Here is a 16457-nt window from a genome sequence, read left to right as displayed (position 1 = left end):
TAGTACTGTGTGTGTGTAAGTGCTTAAAGCAAGAAAACACTGTAAGGGCAGCAGCTGAACGTAAGTTTCTGTTGTTTTTTGTTAATTTTTTTTTTTTTTTTGTTTGAGTGTTTGATTTGTGATTACTAGCCTTTGAATCTTTTAACTCTTGCTTGGATTTGCTCTAGGAAAGAAGAGCAAAGCAGCGGCCATTCCGAGAAGAAACGGACACGGAAACAGACCAGGCTTTGATACTTGCTGTTACAATCCTACAACCCAACCTGACCCCCAAAACACAATTAGCAGCTTCCAACCCCGGCCAGAGGGTGACCTCTCCCTTCCAGCCGCCGGGATGGCTCAAGTCAGTGGGGCCAGGTCCAACACAAACCCCTTTGCTTTGCCTGATCCCGGCACAGCTGCGGGATTACTGGGGGCTGCTCCATCGCCAGGTAGCCGGCGGGGGGAAGGGGGAGAAGCCAGAATCCTCGGGGAGGGGGAGCGGGAGAGGCTCCGGTGCCGGGAGGAAGGAGGGCGGGGCGGGGGGCGGGCGGGCTGCGGCGCGGAGCTGCCCCTTTGTCTGCGGGCCAAGTTGGGCGGCGGGGCGGGGCCGAGGCGCTGCCCCGGCACCTGCCGCGGGCCCGGCGGGCACTCGGCGCTCGCTGCTCGCCGCCGCGGGCCATGGGCGCCCCGAGCGCCGCCGTGCTGCTGCTGCTGCCGCTCCTGCTCCGCGCCGCCTCAGGTGAGTGGCCCTCCCGCGGGATCCCTGAGGAGAACGCTCCGAGGCGCCTTTCCCCCTGCGCGCGGGACGGCGCTGCCTCCCTCACCGCGCTCCCGGCCCGGGCGGGGGTCCGCCTCCGCCCCCCGCCATTTTGGCGGCTTCTCCACCGGCGAGCTGAGGGGCACCGGGGCGAAGCCGTGCCCGGCTCCTCCCGGGCGCGGAGGAACGCGTGTCCCGCTCCGGGCACGGCCGGGCTGCCCCTGACGCCGGGCGGGAAGGCGGCGGCGCTTGGCCGTGCCCAGGCTGGAGTTGTGCGAGCCCGCCGCGCAGCCCGCGCTGAGGGGCGGGCAGCGCCAGCCGCAGCCCTCACGGAGCGCTCGGGAATGCGGCGCCGGGAGCTGCTCGGTGCCCGGGCAGCGTGAGGGGAGCCGGCCGCAGCCCTGCCCCGCTCCTGGCGCTGTGTGGGAGCGCTCGGGGAGACGCGCCGGGGTCGGGGTCGGTGTGCCGGGCGGGCAGGCTGCTGCTGTTCGGAGTTTGGGCTGCTGTTTTCCAGCTTGTCCTTCGGCTGTAGGATGTTGGTTGCTGAAGCGGCGCTCTCCCCGAGTTCTGTCCCCACCGTGGTTCCCCTTTGGCACGGCTGGCTGAGGGTTAAAATCAGCGATGTGCCTGCGAGCTGAGGCGCTGCTAGGTGTGGGGTTGGGTTATTAACTCCTTGGGTAGCACTCTGACAGAACTTCGCTTTCACCAAAAAGAAAAGCTCTCAAAACAGGAAATTACACTACCAACAACCCGCATCCAAGATGTCCCCCACAAAAATACCACAGCAATAAATCTGGGGGTTCCTTCTTTAGGTGCTTCATTATGTGAAAGTCATAATTTGTAGAATGCTTTTCAGGTGTGCTTTGCAACAGGTGTTGATCACACCTGGGGCTTCGAGTTTCATGGAAAATCAGGGCACAGTTGCATAGCGACCTTAATTAACGTGTGTAGTGTGTTTGGCTTGCCCACAACTGGGGACAAAAGTAAAATTTGTTTGTAACTAAGGATTGTCCAAGTCCTGTGAAGTTGGGCTGTATATTAGTCTCCCTTGGTAACTTGTAAAGGAGGGAGATGTGTCTTTGCCCTCCATGGGGAAGAAGGATCAGACTTTGTGAGTTTGCTTTCTAGTCCTGCATGGTCTCTATTCCCTGCTCTGGCCCCGGAGGGGATGAGCACACTGGTATTTTAAGCAACTATAGCTGTCAGTGAGCTAAAAAGAAAAGGCAGCCAGCCCTGGAGAGGTAAAACAGATGGCTTGTGCTGGCCTTAACTAACTGATACTAAATTTTTGGGGTTCCCTCCTCCCCAAGCTTTCTAATCATGTGTAACCTTGTGTTTTGCACTGAACTTTGAGGTAGAGCTGGATGATGAACCTTGAAATTATGTTCTCTTGCCAAAAGAACAGTTATTTGCTGAATTTGAGAGAAGTGTGGCTGGGCTCCTGTGGCTCATCTTCTTGGCAAGGGAGGATAATTCCCAGTGATGCCTCCACAGCCACTCGCAGCTGAGCTGAAGACGAGCTCAAAGGAGGAGCTTTTGATTCCAAGAAGTGTAGCTCCCAGGTTTTCTGTACAGATTGGTCTAATCTGCATTTCTCAGGAAACTCCACTCTTTGACAGGGAAATTCTGACTTTTCTGGGTGGTCCCTCGAGGCAGCCTTTCCCACACTTCCCCTTTCATCTTGGAGTTCCTTGGGTTGTTCTGGATTGTGCATTCTCCTCACGCTTTTGGGAGAGACAGATCACACGTAGTTGCTCCAGAGCGACCATTTCCCAGAAAATCAATAGAAGAGCTGTCATTCAGCTTATTTGTGGCTTTACTTCCTAAGCTTTTATTTCATTAATGGGGTGGAATATGTCAGGTGTGCTTGGGTGTGCCCCTGCCTCTGGCTGGGAGAAGCTTTCTCTCAGCCAGCAGGGCCAGGGAAACTGAGGCAGGAGGAGCCAGCCCTGTGAGGCTGTTCTGTTTTCCATGCAGGAGTGATTTAGGAGTGGGGGTTCACACTGGCTTTTCTCACTGTTATTTTGGCAGGTCCCCTCTTTCCTCCCTGCCCTTTTGAGCCCACCTATGCCAGAGGTCCTGCCCCTTATCCAGAGATTGCCCAGCTGCCCCAAAACTGCATTTTTTTGTGGCTGCCCAGTTCAGAGCAGGTGCACTGGAGGATGTGCTGCTGCTGTTACTTGCTTCTAATCTGGTTTGTTTTTGTTCTGGTCCCTCAGGTGCCTGTGTCTACCACGGCTTCTTATTTGAGGTAGGTGAGCTCAAACCTGGTGTGCTGGGGAAGGGTTGGAGAGGGTGCTGTTGGACTTGACTCCAGTTCCTGCTTTTTTGTCACCCCTGTGGCTAGGGTGCAGGTCACAGGTCTGGCAGCTTCCAGTCTGCTGGAGAACACACACCCCTCTCCTTGGAGAAGTTGGGAATTCTCCCTGAGCCTTTGGACCCAGCCAGTCTAACTGGGTGAAAAGACGTGAGGGATTTCTGGAGTGTTGGTAGCCACAGATGTGCAGTCCCAGGCAGGATGGAGGTGGTGCTGTGTAAAAACATCAGTGCAGTGCCAGGATATGTTCTGTGCTTCTTTCCCTGAATTAATGAGCTCTTAATGACGACAGCTTAACACTTTTTCCCCTCAGCTGGTCACGGTGAGTCTGGTGTACCCTGACTGATCCTTATAAACCAAACACATTTTCTTTTCTGGCGTCTCTAGAAATGTAATCCATGAGTGACTCGGTACAAGAATCACAGTTCTTAAGTATTCATGAACAGTGTTTTGCTCAGTAACACTTGTCTGCCTTGCTCTGGTACTCTGGGCTAAGAGGAGGTGCCTGAGCTACTTTGTGTCTCTGGAATGCTTCTAAATGTGTTTCCTCCTCTTAATGGTGCACTGCGGAGGGTCCTGGCAGCCCCAACAGAAACCTGCAGCCACTTTTTATTGTGTTTTAAACGATGGTTGGGAACACTGTTTCCTTTCAGTGTCTCCTGCTAGTCAGGATTTTTCTCCCTGTTTGATGCAGAGGAGGCTGGGATGATGAGATGCATGGAGCACCTCTTCCATGGGGAGAGGCTGAGAGAGTTGGGATTGTCCAGCCTGGAGAGGAGAAGCCTTGGGATGACCTGAAGGGAACATAAAAGAAAGATGGAGAGGGGCTGTTTCAAAGGGATGGGGTGACAGGACAAAGGGGAATGGATTCAAACCAGCAGAGAGGGTAGGTTCAGATTGGGTATTGGGAGAGGAATTATTGGCTGTGAGGGGGTGAGACCCTGGCACAGGCTGCCCAGAGAGGCTGTGGTTCCCCCTGGATCCCTGGAAGTGTCCAAGGCCAGGAGCAACCTGGAATCTGGGGGAGGTGTCCCTGCCCATGGCAGGGGTGGCACTGGCTGGGCTCTGAGTGCCTCCCAAGCCACTGTGTGGTTCCATGTGGAACTGGCTGTAAGTGAGCTGGGTTATTGTAGGAGCACTGTTTGTTGCAGGAGTCTCTGAAGTCACCTGGAAAACCCTTGGTGCATAAATCAAACCTTTAAGTGCAGCGATGCGGGCACTGCAGGGCTGCTGGAATTGTTAAGGCTGCACAAGTCCTGCCTCTTGCTTGACTGACTTAGCTCCACGTATGTCCAGCATCAGCTCGTGTTTGTGGCTTTGCTCTGAGGGAAAGCACCTCCCCGAGTGTGATTCCCAGCTGAGCTGCTTGGTGTTCCTCCCTCTGGCTTCTCCTGTCAGCGAGTTTTCAGCTCCCTTTACTTAGGAAAATCCACGTTAGTTTTTCTTAGCTGCAGGCCACGAGGAGACACACTGATGTCACTCTGAAAGTCTCGGGGTGTGTGGGAGGTGTGGAGCAAATCCAAAAAGCTGGAGTCTTTCTGCCAGCTGGCTCCTGCCAAGATGAGGGGAAGGACGGGGTTCAAAGCACCTTGAGGTGGTTTGAATGGTGAGTGTGACTTGAAAAGTGACTTTGTGTCTGGTGGAGGCTGAAGCACGGAAGGACAAGTCCAGCTGAGCAACATCCATTTCCATTTTGTTCTCTTTAAAACATGGACGTTGTCTGTGGCACCAGCTGCTAGTAGTGCACTTGAGGATGGATTTCTGGGTTAGATTGTTCTGGAAGTTTCCTAAGACACAAATGGGCTGCTTGGTTTTAACACCATAAAGCACTAAAGAAGCATTTTTTGAAAGAAAATGTTTTAAATCTTTGGGTCAAAAATTGTGAACCTAGCTTAATTCATAGTAAATGGTAGTGTAGTTGTGCTTCTACCAAAAATTTCCTTTTGAAATATCTGTGTGCATTTTGTTGTCAGAATTTTAAAGAAATTCTGATTTCATGCTTTTTAAATCAGATTTCTGTTTCCATCAGTAGTTTGTGCTGGACAGAAATGAGAGTGGAAAGGTAATAAATAAAAAATGCTGGGGGTCTTTCTCCCCCCAGTTTCAAATCTCCCATTCCAGAGAGCTTCTACTCTGAATAAATTCAGTGACTTAAAATAAATGTTAGCAAGAGCAAAGCATTTCTGGTTAGGGAATATGTCAAACTAGCAGTGGAAAATGGGCTTCATTTAAATTTCATTACAAAGGTAAGAAGTTACTACTGAAAAATGAGATCAGAATTGAATATTTCAGTTGAAAGGTTTGCTTGTTAACTCTTACAATGGTCAAGATATTTTTGTTTTTAAATGATGTGATTTCAAGGCCACTACTTAGCCTGGGACTACATCCTCTGGATTTACATGAATGTTTTGCAGTTAAGATTTATTAATGCAGTAATGCAGTGCTTCTCCTGGAGCAAATCTCATTTGCTTGTGGGTTTCAGAAAACTGGGATCAACTGAGGATCAAAAATAAAAGTGATTTTTTGTATCAAGAGTGTGCTGCATGTGTGTTCCTTCTTTGTGTTCCTTGAAAACAGCAGTAAAATACAGAGGGATGGGGATAGGCTCTTTATTTCGTGGTCCCAGGTAAAAGAACCATCGATGTAAGAGTTTTCGCCTGAGGACAAAATGAGTTTTTGTCCCTTCATCAGCAAATGAAGGGGACAGAGGAAGACATTTTAATACATAAATTTTCTTTTTTACCTTAGTGGTTCTAAGTGTCATCTTCTTGGCCAAGCAAGTGCATCCTCATGCAGAAGCAGCATCTCTCAGTTCCCCCTGAGCTGGGCAGGGGCTCAGATCCACAGCCCCGGTGTCTGGGAGCAGCAGTGGCACCTGGAGAGGCACGTCCCTTTCCATGGTGTGTCTGGGCAGGGCTGAGGCAGTGCCCTGCACCAAGCACACTTGCCCTGCTGCCAGTGGAGCACCCAGCCAATGTCTCTGCTTACCCTGAGGAGATTTATCTCACCAGGTATTGCACAGCAGGCTGCAGCTGCATGGAATTTATCATCCCCTTCCCTCCTCTCTCCAGCCTCTCCGTGCATGTGGACGTGTCTGTGTTTCTTCACAGTACACTCACTGCTCAGAAATTGTTCTTTCTCCTTCTTTTTTTGCTTTTTGGGTCTCATATTCCAGCAGTCCAGAGCCCAGCAGTGAAGTTGTGCCCCTCTTCAGTTGTCCGTGCACCTTTAAGAGCAGCCTTTGGCCCCATGTTGGAATCCATGGGTTTCTCTTCCTAATCAGTCAGGTACAGGCAGGGCTTTTTGCAGAAGGGGTTTTAAAACAGCTTCTCTTTGCTTTGGGTAGGAGAAATTCATAAACCTGGAGAAATTAATAAACGACAAGAGAATTCTGGGAGTTGTGGGGCTTTTGAGCTTGAATCTGAGACTCCGGGCTGTTCCCCTTGGATTTGGGTGTGTCTGCTGGCTGTGATGTTCTTCTCCAGAGGCCTTTCTTCTCCATCCTGCTGGTGAAAGACTCATGCCTTAATCCTTACAGTGTTGTGGAAGGTCATCTGGCATCAGCTCTATTTGGAGATCAGGATCTTTACAAGAGCTGCCCTGTTTGACATTTTCCATCCCAGCGAGCTCCCTTGGTCAGGATTCCCATTTGCATTTTCTCTTTAGAGGAGGGGTTGCAATGCCTAATTAATTGATAAGAGAATTTTTACAACTTTGCTGTACATTCTCAGTGATCTCCAAAGAGCTTAAGGGTTTTGCAAGATGACTGAGGAAAGTGGATCCCCACTTGCCTGGCAAATTGAACATTTGGGGGTGAAGAAGTTAAAAGGAACTGAATGCCCTCTCAGGCTTTTGAAATTGTAAACCTTAGGCAAAATTGGACTGCTGTGTCTGGACAGCGGTCCCATGTGGAATTTCTCATCTCTAGGGTGGTTTCATTGTGTTTCTTTTTCCCTCCCCCTTGGATAATTCCCATCAAAAATGCCATTATAGGTAGTTTGTTCAATGTTGTCTAGGATAAATCATTCCCTGTGCTTTTTCAGCAAACATCATGTCTGCAGTTGATGCCATTTTAACCACTGAATTCACCCAAGATACTCTTTGGCACTTTCAGGAAGACAAAAACTCCCAAATCTGAAGCTCTTCCCAGCTGGGTGCATTGATTTTATGTCAGCCTGGGGAAGGGCTGGCAGGAGCCACGTGGTGCTCTGAAGTTTGTGATGCCAGGATGCCAATATTTCTGCCAGGCATACTGGGTAGCTTCCAGTGGGAATGCAGGCAGCAGACTTGCCTGGGAAGGCTGCTGTAATTCTCCTTGTGCTGTGGTTTATTGCTGAGCTGTAGATTAAGGAGGCCTTTTAGGATAAAACACTCAATTTTGTAATCATTGTATCTACTCCGGAGTCGTTCTGTAATGAATCCTCTCACTAACCCCAGGAGCTCAGCATCCAAAGGATCATTATATTACCAGCTGCCATGCTGCAGCTAGAGGAGAGTGCTAGGCTCTGTGTTTCTGAGGATCAGCCTGGGGAAAAAAAATCCTCTCCCTCCTCCCTCAAAAGATAAATCCTGAACATGACTTCTTCCCGGATTAATCTGAATAATTTTAAACCAGATGTTTTGCTACTCAAAAAAAATAAAGTTAGTTTCCTAACGTGCTTTGCATGTGTTTTATGGAGATCAAAATGAAACTTCTTGCAGGCTGAAAACTGGGAAGTTTTAGTTGAAGTGTAATAAATTTTTGGGGACATCAACAGGAGCTGAAGGATAGCAAAGGTAAGAAACTTTGAACCTTTTGGTTATCAAACCAGAGATCTTGTTTCTAACAGAATGGCTCCCTGAAAACCTTGAACTTTTCCTTCCCTGGGAATTCACCTGTTGTCCTGCCTGAATAGATCTGGTCACGGTCATTGGGTGCTCAGCCAGCTCAAGGCTGAGATGCCATACATCAGGTGTTGTGGTTCATGGCTATTTAAATTTTCAGAGGAAACACAGGGTTGGTTGTTTAATTATGGAAAGCTTCTGCTGCTGGAGACACAGTTGTCATTACTGACATGCCAAGAGACAGTTCTGAGTTAGTGGATGCTGTAAATCCTTTTATGCGTCGAGCCTGGAAAATCGGTTTCAGGGGAAAACATGAGCAAACTTGTTAGCAATTTCTTTCCCACTTTTCTTTTTTTTTGCAGTTTTATGGATTCTTCTATGTATGTAATTTTCTTGAGTGCCTCAGGAATTCTCAGTGTTGCAGAGTAGAAATAACTTGCTATGCTTTTATTCAAGTGGGTTAATTTTTTGTTGTTAGTTTAAAAAATAAAAATTCTAAAAGTGTTCCATTTTGAAAACCTGGGTTTGGTTTTAAATTGGAGGCACTTAAAAATTGCATCTACTCCTTTCTGTCTTGATTTCTCAGTGAAACTGTGAGACCACCGTGGTTATGAAAAGGGAATCCTAAAAGTGCCTCAATCTGCTGTTAAATGGAAATCTTCAAAACCAAAAATTACTTATGTACCTCCATCGAGTGGCATAAAGGGTAATTCCTAGACCTCTTTTCCATGTTCTACTTAAAACAAAAATTCCCTCAATGAAGCAATAAACTTAATGAAAACCTGTTTAAATTTTAATGAAATCCTTAGGACAAAGCAAAGTCGAATATGTTACTTCCAAAGACATTGGGAGACTTAATATTAGATAAAATGGAACCAATTGAGATACAGTTGATTAAAAATTGAGGAGAATTTGTCCCAGAATTTAGGCTTTAAGCCTTTTTACCTAAGAGAAGTCTGGCCATGACTGCATGGCAGTGTTTTGCAGTGTTTGTTTTTTTTTTTTTTCATGCTGTAATTTTACTTCCTAAGAGGTTTTTGGAGGCTTGAATGCAATCTAGGGATGGAGCCTATGGATGTGTGGTGTGTGATTAACAGGTGTATCTGTGATGACACAGGATAGCTGGGACCCATCAGCATGGTAAAAGGAGAATGGATTTCAAAGTCATTTCCCTCTGTAATATTGGGGGTTCCTTTTCTGTCTTGTCCCTTTATACTTTGATGTTTCTGAGCAGACTTAATTAATTCAACAGTGGTCCTGCTGTTTCTTGTGGAAGATTATGTGGCTTTAACCACCCTGTGTACATCCTGCTGTGCACCACAGAGTTTCTCTAGTCACAGGATCCTTTGCAGGGGGTTTCAGAAGGATTTGCTGGCTTTAGAAGAGTGGTAAGGCTTCACTCTTCGGAGAGTAATGTGCTGGAGTTACCACAGATCCTTCCTTCTCCTCTGACCTCATTTTGTGGGGGAAGATCTAAGCTCACAAGATGTAAGACTGTCACTTCTTCTTGCTTTGGGCACTGAAGTTTCTGTGAGATCAGAGGCAAGCCTCTTGAAATCCCTAGGAAAAGCATCATCCATGAGATTTTGCAGCCTAGGAGGGAGCTGTGCAGTTCAGCTGCTTTTCCTGCTGGGATCAGCATCCTGTGTTGTCCCTTGGATGGCATTTCTGTCTGGTCAGAGCTGGCTGTGGGCACCGGGTGTGTCTGGGCTGCCAGAGGCACTGATTTGTGACATGAAGCCCTCTCATCACCAGTTTGTACATTATTATGGTGATGCTGATTTCCCTCATTAAAATAGGAAATATTAGTAGCAAGAATTAACTGGGAATGACGCTTTCTAAGCAAAATATTTTTGCTGGGCTTTCACTGCTTATTAGCAAGGAGTGCTTGATGTTTTTGAGCCTGTGGCTTTGTGAAGAAAATGCTGGATTGGAATTTAGCACAGAGAACCTGCAGTTTGTTCATATGTGATCATTTCCCTCTTTTTAGTCCAGGGTAGGAACAGGCATTTTGTTCTGCAGGTCTACCTGATCTGATTTTCAAGGTCAAATCTTCTCCTCATCATCCTGTTTATACAGATGCCTTCATTAGCCTCTACAAATAGCTGCTAAATCCACATGTTCAGAGAGAAGAGATGATAATTCCTCATCTGGCAGCCTCAGTAAGTAACCTCCTTCTTAAAATCAGCTGTAGGGCTACATAAAAGGTGCTGTGAGGTCACTACACTCAGTATTTTTAGTGCATTCTGTATGGTGGCAGCGTGTTTCTAATCTTTCTGAAGTCATTTCATGCTTCTGTAATTCATTGGGTTTTTAGTTTATTTATAGATGCTGTTTTATCAAGCACTGCAGTAGAAATGATGAGAGCATCTGGTGAAATCCATCACATCTCGTGCAACAACCTCTGAAAAAATAACCTTGGTAATGGAGCCTTTCCCCCTTTAGATGGTTCCACTAATGTTTTAAAGGCTTTGGATATTTAATGTCTGTGCTTTTCTGAGGTAGAAGCCACATCAGCCAGCGATGGCACCTGAAACAGCAGAGCCACCTTTCAGCTGGCACCCAGACCCTCAGCTGTGACCACGTGGAAGCAGCAAAGCTGTGATTTGTTGGGATTCCTGTTGGGAAACCTCCCTGAGGTTGTGTTGACAGCAGCATCTGTGCAGGGTGACAGAGCGGGGTTGTGTGAGGAATGCTGGCAGGCCAGAAAAATGAGACATATCCGCCTGTGCTGGCAGGGAGAGCTGTTCCCCTGCTTCATCTTTCAGTCTCTGGAAAGCGGTGCCCGAGTGATTTAGGTGGGGTTTGCAGCCCTGCCAGCTTGCAGCCTTGCAGGGAAGCTGGAGGTGAGGCTTATGGAAACACATTTCTATCTGGGGAGCCTGCATTCCTGTGCTCCCGAGTCCTGAGCTACTGTAAGTGCTGCAGCTGCTTTGATGTTGTGGAGCTGGGCATTTTCCCAGCTGAGCACTTGACCCTGGCGCTGGCAGTCAGCCTTCCAGGCACTGAGCTCATTTCATGCAGCAGGCCTGCAGGCTGGCCATGGCCTTGCCAGTTGGCATTTTCCAGAGAGAGCATAGGTCTGCCTTCTGACTTCCCTTAAGGGATTTGCAGCAAGACCAGCTGCTGCCCTGTCTCTATTTTTTTACCTTGTCTTGGCCCGACATGTGAAGCTCCTGCCTACACACATAAATGATTTGGCATTGGATCTTCTCTCCATTAGAGAGGAAGCTGGCTTTGGGGAATGTGTTAAAGGTGGGATGGAGATTCCCTTCACATGCTGCATTTAGACACCCTAATGCTCAGCTGCCCCAGTTGGGAATGCAGTTCCCTGTGTGATTCTTGTGCTTCTGAACCACTTTTGTGAGGGACAGCGTGCTCTGGCATCCAGAGGCTGCAATCCAGGCTGGAATACCAGAGGTGCTGGGGGATTGGCAAGGTCTTTGCTGCACCCATTCTGGTGTCCCGGGTGTGGGTTCAGTGTCCAGGTGATGTTCTCGTGACTGAGCTGGGCAGGAAGGGCTGTGGTTTGTGCTCTGTGCCTGTTCCTGCAGCAGTTGCAGCGGGGTTACTCTTGCTCCAGTCAAAGAGGATTATCCTTGCCTTCCCAGGCACTCGGAGTGCTGGAAATCCATCTGTGCTTTTTCTCTGGCTTCCCTGGGAGCAGCTCCCAGCTGTGCTTTTGTTCGTGTCTCTGTTTCCTGGCAAGGCACTTGCTGTGGCCACTGAGAAGTCAAACGAGGTCCTTGACTTGGGGTTTATTTTCTCTCTTTGCACTGTCACTTTGGTCGCTGGGAAGGTGATGATCCCAATGTGTCTGAAGGAGTTGGAAAATGGTATTATAGGAATCCGAACAAAACTGCATTTTTCTCTTGCCTCCCCTCATTTCCCCTTTCTCCTAATCACCACTTTACACAGACTTCCAGAGGATTTTCTGATGAGCTTTTGGCCTCCTTGTGTTCCAAGTGCTAAAATGCTACTTTGTTGACCATGTTGTCCATGTGGGGACCTTGAAACGAGAGCAGTGCGGTGGGATTAGTGTGCAAGAATATTTTGGTATCCTTTACACAGGGAGTAAATTTTCAATCTTATCAGTGACAAGGGTTTTTTCTATAGGGAAGTTCCTTCTCCTAGTGTTTTCCCTGGCATTTCAATGTGAGAATGTATATGAATAAATAAAAGTTCTTGCAGGCATCTTACTTTTTTTTTTTTTTTTTGCATTGTACTTTTAAATAGCTGCGCTTACAGGAGCCTGTTTCCAATTTCATCTCATTTTTTAGAGGCCTAGGGAAAGAAAAAGCCTTTCCTGTGGATTTTACACATTCAGAGTTTAAATCCTGTAGGAGAAGATCAGCAAGGGGCACCCACCCTGACTCTTTGAAGTGTTAAAAGCAGGTGTGCGCCTCCTGTATCTAACTTTGGGCAAGCTGTGTGTGCCCTTAAAAAAAAAAAAAAAAAGACAACTTGGAAGCTGAACTAAGCAGTGGTTGATGTATTTCTTGCCCTCAGGTTTGCTGGAGGTTTGTTTTCTGCCAGCTGTTTTGCTGTTCATTTTGTGCACACCAGATCTGAAGAGTGACTGTTGGTAAAGGCAGTATTTTGGGTAGTTCCTTGGAATAGCATTAAAAAAAAAAAAAAAGAAACTGCAGAAAAGTCCTGCAGAATTTATCAAGCAGAAAAGGCTGTGCATCAACTTTTTGTTTTGCTTTTTGTTTGCTTTCAAAATAGGTTTTTTCCAAAAGTTTTTGATTCAGAATTTAGGCCAGCTCTGATTAACCTGTCACCTTTGCTGGAGTTGTAGATGAAAGTATTTGGGAGAGAAAAAAACCCTTCTGGTGTGGCTTGGATCTGTACCAATCCTAATTTCCTCAGAGCAGGACATGTCCCAGTCCCACAGAGAGGAAACCCCATTTGTTTAAGGGAACCCTCTGTGGAGAGGTTCAGAAGCTCAGGGCTTGCTCCTCGTTGTCTGTCTCACCCAGATTTGTGCACAAAACAAATACAAAGCTGGGTTTGCTTTGGAAAGCAGTGATTTATGGCATGGAGTCACGAAACATGTTTGCACATGAGTCCTTTGGGCATGGATAACAGCTTAGCTGGGGAATCTACTGCAAAAGCATTCATTCCTTCTTATCTTGCCCCAGAGGCCAGGGCCAATGGTGGGTTTGTTTCTGGTCCCAAAGAACTGGTTGCAGGCAGGGGTGAATTAGAGGGGGGTCTGCAAGCTTTCTGAAAGGGGGAAAAAGAGCTACCCTTCAGTATTATTTACAAAAAAAAACCCCTCACATTATGATATATTACATCTGAGTAGAGGATACAAACATCCTGGCTTTTACTGGAAATAATGGACCAACAGGACCAGGACAGTGACTGTCCCTGTGGCCGTTGGTTAGGCCCCACCTTGCACCCCTGGGGACAATTTTGGGCTCCTGGCTCCAAGGAAGACAGAGGGGCTGGGACATGTCCAGGGAACAGAATGGATCTGGAGCACAGGTCTGGTGAGGAGCAACTGAGGGAGCTCAGCATCTTGACAGGGGGGGTCAGAGTGACAGAACAAGAGTAAATGGCCTCAAGTTGCACCAGGGGGTGTTTTCATTGAAATGTAGGGAAAATTTCTTCAGTGAAACAGTGGCCAGTCATGGAGACAACCTGCCCAGTGCAGTGGTGGGGTCCCCATCCTGAAGGGGTCTAAAAGCCATGTGGATGCTGCACCTGGGGCCATGGGTTAGTGGTGGCTTTGGCAGTGCTGGGTCGATGGTTTGACTCCATGATCCTGAAGGTCTTTTCCACCCTAAGGGATTCCATGGTTCTGTGATTCTGTAAAACCTTTTGGGGATTCCTGGTGTGTTAAGACTAGAGTGTTAAGGCGTGATAAAATTCCTCTGTGAGTATCAGGGGCTTACAATTCAGGGGGAGCAGTGTTACATGAGCTGGGTATTTGGCATTGTTGTCACAGCTGGAGGAGTGTTAATCTGATTTTTCACTGTTCATTTGTGGCGAGATTAGGGGGGGATGCACAAGGATGGAGAGGGTCCAGAAGAGGGTCACGATTCCTCATTACAAAGGACTTGAGCTCTGTCTGCACCAGTTCTCAAAGGGAAAGTTAAGGGGTAATTTGTAGAATGTTACAGAGGGAACAGAAATTATTATAAATAACCCTCTTCTACCCATAAGAGAATGGAGGAGCCAGAAAATGAAAGCTAGATAAATTCAGCTTAGGAACTAGGTAGACTTCTACTGTGGAGATTGGAAATCATTGGAACGGTTTCCTGACGTGTACTATGAATTATTCTGTATCACTAGAAATCTTTAAATCATGGCTGGCTTTTTTTCCCCCCTGAAAGTTACTGTTTTGATAAACTGCAGTTTTTGGACTAGAGTCAAGAATTAATTTATTTCTTAGCAGAGTCAAGCGGCACGGGCCCCCTTGCATTACAAACCAGGCGGTTTTGGGGTGGGATCTGTGGAAGTGCAGTGGCACAGGGACAGTTTTGTGGGAAAGGTGCAGTGTACATCTCACCTGCCTTTTCACCTTACACCAAAGGGGAAGCTGAGGGAATTCTGTCTTGCTCCACTGATACTCCTTGTCTGAGAGTAGAAGGTAAAGCCCACTCCTGTCCCAGGATTAAAAGGTGTATCTTGCTTGCACGTAACTCTTGCTGAATAAGAGCAATATATACAGAAATGGCCAAATCATTGTGTACTGCTTTATTCCTTGCTCTGGGAAAAGGGAAAGGAAGGAGGGAAAAGCATCCTTCCCACCTGCTGGTAACATCCAGTTGATTTACACTCTCTCCCCGTGGGTCTTGTTCTCCACCAGCTGGGGTGAGTGCCCAAATGAATGCCTAGGAGTTATGATGGCATTAAACTGATGGGAGAGCAGAATTATGGAGGTCATAAGCTTGTTCCACATTAGAAACCCAGCCTGCAGGAACAAGCTGTGCAGCGCCCTGGCTCCTGGGAGGATTAATTACAGATGGTGGCTGTGGCAGCTAAATCAAGTGCCTCTAATGTTGTGTAAACTTCATCAAACAAATGCCAAAGCAGGGCTGTAATCTATGCAAAATGGGATGGGATGATGATGGTAGAAAAGGAAAATACTCTGTGGGAAGTTAAAAAAAAGGAATCCTCAGTGTCTAAATCCACTGAAGCAATTTCTTCTGCCTCTTGTTCTTTAATGGTAGAATTTGAAACCACAAGCTTTTAAACTTATTATCTGGTAAAACCTCGGTAGCTTGAATTAATAACAACTTTCTGCTAATGCTTTGCTGGATTCCTCTTAGTCAGCAAATCCTGGTTTATCTGATATGCTCAATCCTTCCTGATATTCTGCCACCACGTGCATTTGGCCATTTCTTTTCCACTTGTGGAAATGGCAGAGGAGGAAGCACGGACGATCAGCTTGATTGTGCCCACTGTGGTTGATGGACTGATGTGCTTGCAGGGTTTATAGCAGCTCTGGGTTCTCATTTTGGCTGCAGGTTTGTGCTTTAGTCTGAAAGGTAAGTGCTTCTGTGTGTTGATATACTATCCTAAGCAATGTTACCTGATTTCCCAAGAACTGCAAGTTCACCCAGCTGTCACCTGTAATGGGTGTTGTTTCATTCCACTCCAAATCGCAGGTGCTCGTGTGCTGCTGCAGAAAGGGGTGCTGGCATTTCCCCTGCCTCCCTTAGAGAAGGCAGAAGCCTGGATCAGGGAAAAGTGAATAAATCTCTGCTGATTTAGCAAGTGAAAATCTGCTCAGCAGAGAGTCCCAAGGATGGCAGGGCTGGGAATCAGGGTACTGCTCTGGGGGAAGAGTTCGTGACAGGGGCCACGGTGGGATTAATTAATTTGCAATTTGTAATTTCACCCTTAGCAACCCAGGTATTGACCTGGTGAGGGATAGAAAGGCCAGTTAAATGAACTGAGCTTTTCCAGACAGGGAGAATTAACTGAGGAGGAAAAGCCAAGCGCTACTTTAAAGCACTTTTTGGTGGCCAGTGACAAAAGTTTTTGTGCTTGTTTTGTTTGAAATTGTATGGTTGGGGCTGTGTTAGACATTTGTCACTACAAACACTCTCAGTATGACCCTGTGCCTAGCTGAAGAGTAAAGTGGATAGTAGCTTGTCCTGAAAGACACTACAGGAGATCTAATACCCAAGGAAGTGCCTTTTTAAACTATTTTTTTCTCAAAATTATATATTTTAAATTATTTTCCCTGCTGTCTCTCCATCCTCTCCCAAATCCTTGTCTACAGACAGGTGCTTTAAGGTGGCTTGTGTAGCTGTTTCAAGATCAGGAGCCTAAAGCTAGGTTGTGGATTTAGGGATGCTGACTGTGGTTAGATTCTTTCCTCTGCTGTTTTACCTGTATCATGGCTCCACAAGACTTGTGAAGCGTCAGCTGAACACAGGATTTTTGGAGAGGAGCACTGAACACTTTGATGCATAAATTTAGGCTCAGGAGCTTGACTTAGCTGGTTTGGAAAATGCTGACTTTTGAAAATGTCATTTTTCTCTTGCAGTTTAGGAGGGCTTAAAAAGATACCAGTCTTGCCCAGTGTCTCTTTTTTGATGTAGGAAGCCAGTGAAAAAG

At 47.1% G+C, this 16457-nt stretch overlaps 1 protein-coding gene across 1 annotated transcript in view; it reads left to right on the top strand.

Moving 5' to 3' along the window:
* The first annotated feature begins 551 nt into the window (after window positions 1-551).
* Window positions 552-16457, top strand: part of FRAS1 (Fraser extracellular matrix complex subunit 1) — a 105292-nt gene continuing 89386 nt past the window's right edge. The window contains exons 1-2 of the mRNA XM_031504663.3: window positions 552-718; window positions 2956-2987. Coding sequence (XP_031360523.3) covers window positions 658-718; window positions 2956-2987 — 93 coding nt within the window. The 5' untranslated portion in view covers window positions 552-657. The remainder of the gene's footprint in view (window positions 719-2955; window positions 2988-16457) is intronic.

This window comes from Lonchura striata, chromosome 4 (genome assembly GCF_050655825.1).
Source record: "Lonchura striata isolate lonStrDom1 chromosome 4, ASM5065582v1, whole genome shotgun sequence".
Lineage (NCBI taxonomy): Eukaryota > Metazoa > Chordata > Aves > Passeriformes > Estrildidae > Lonchura > Lonchura striata.
Note: the sequence above shows the minus strand (reverse complement) of the source record. Positions and strands in the feature narration are given on the sequence as shown.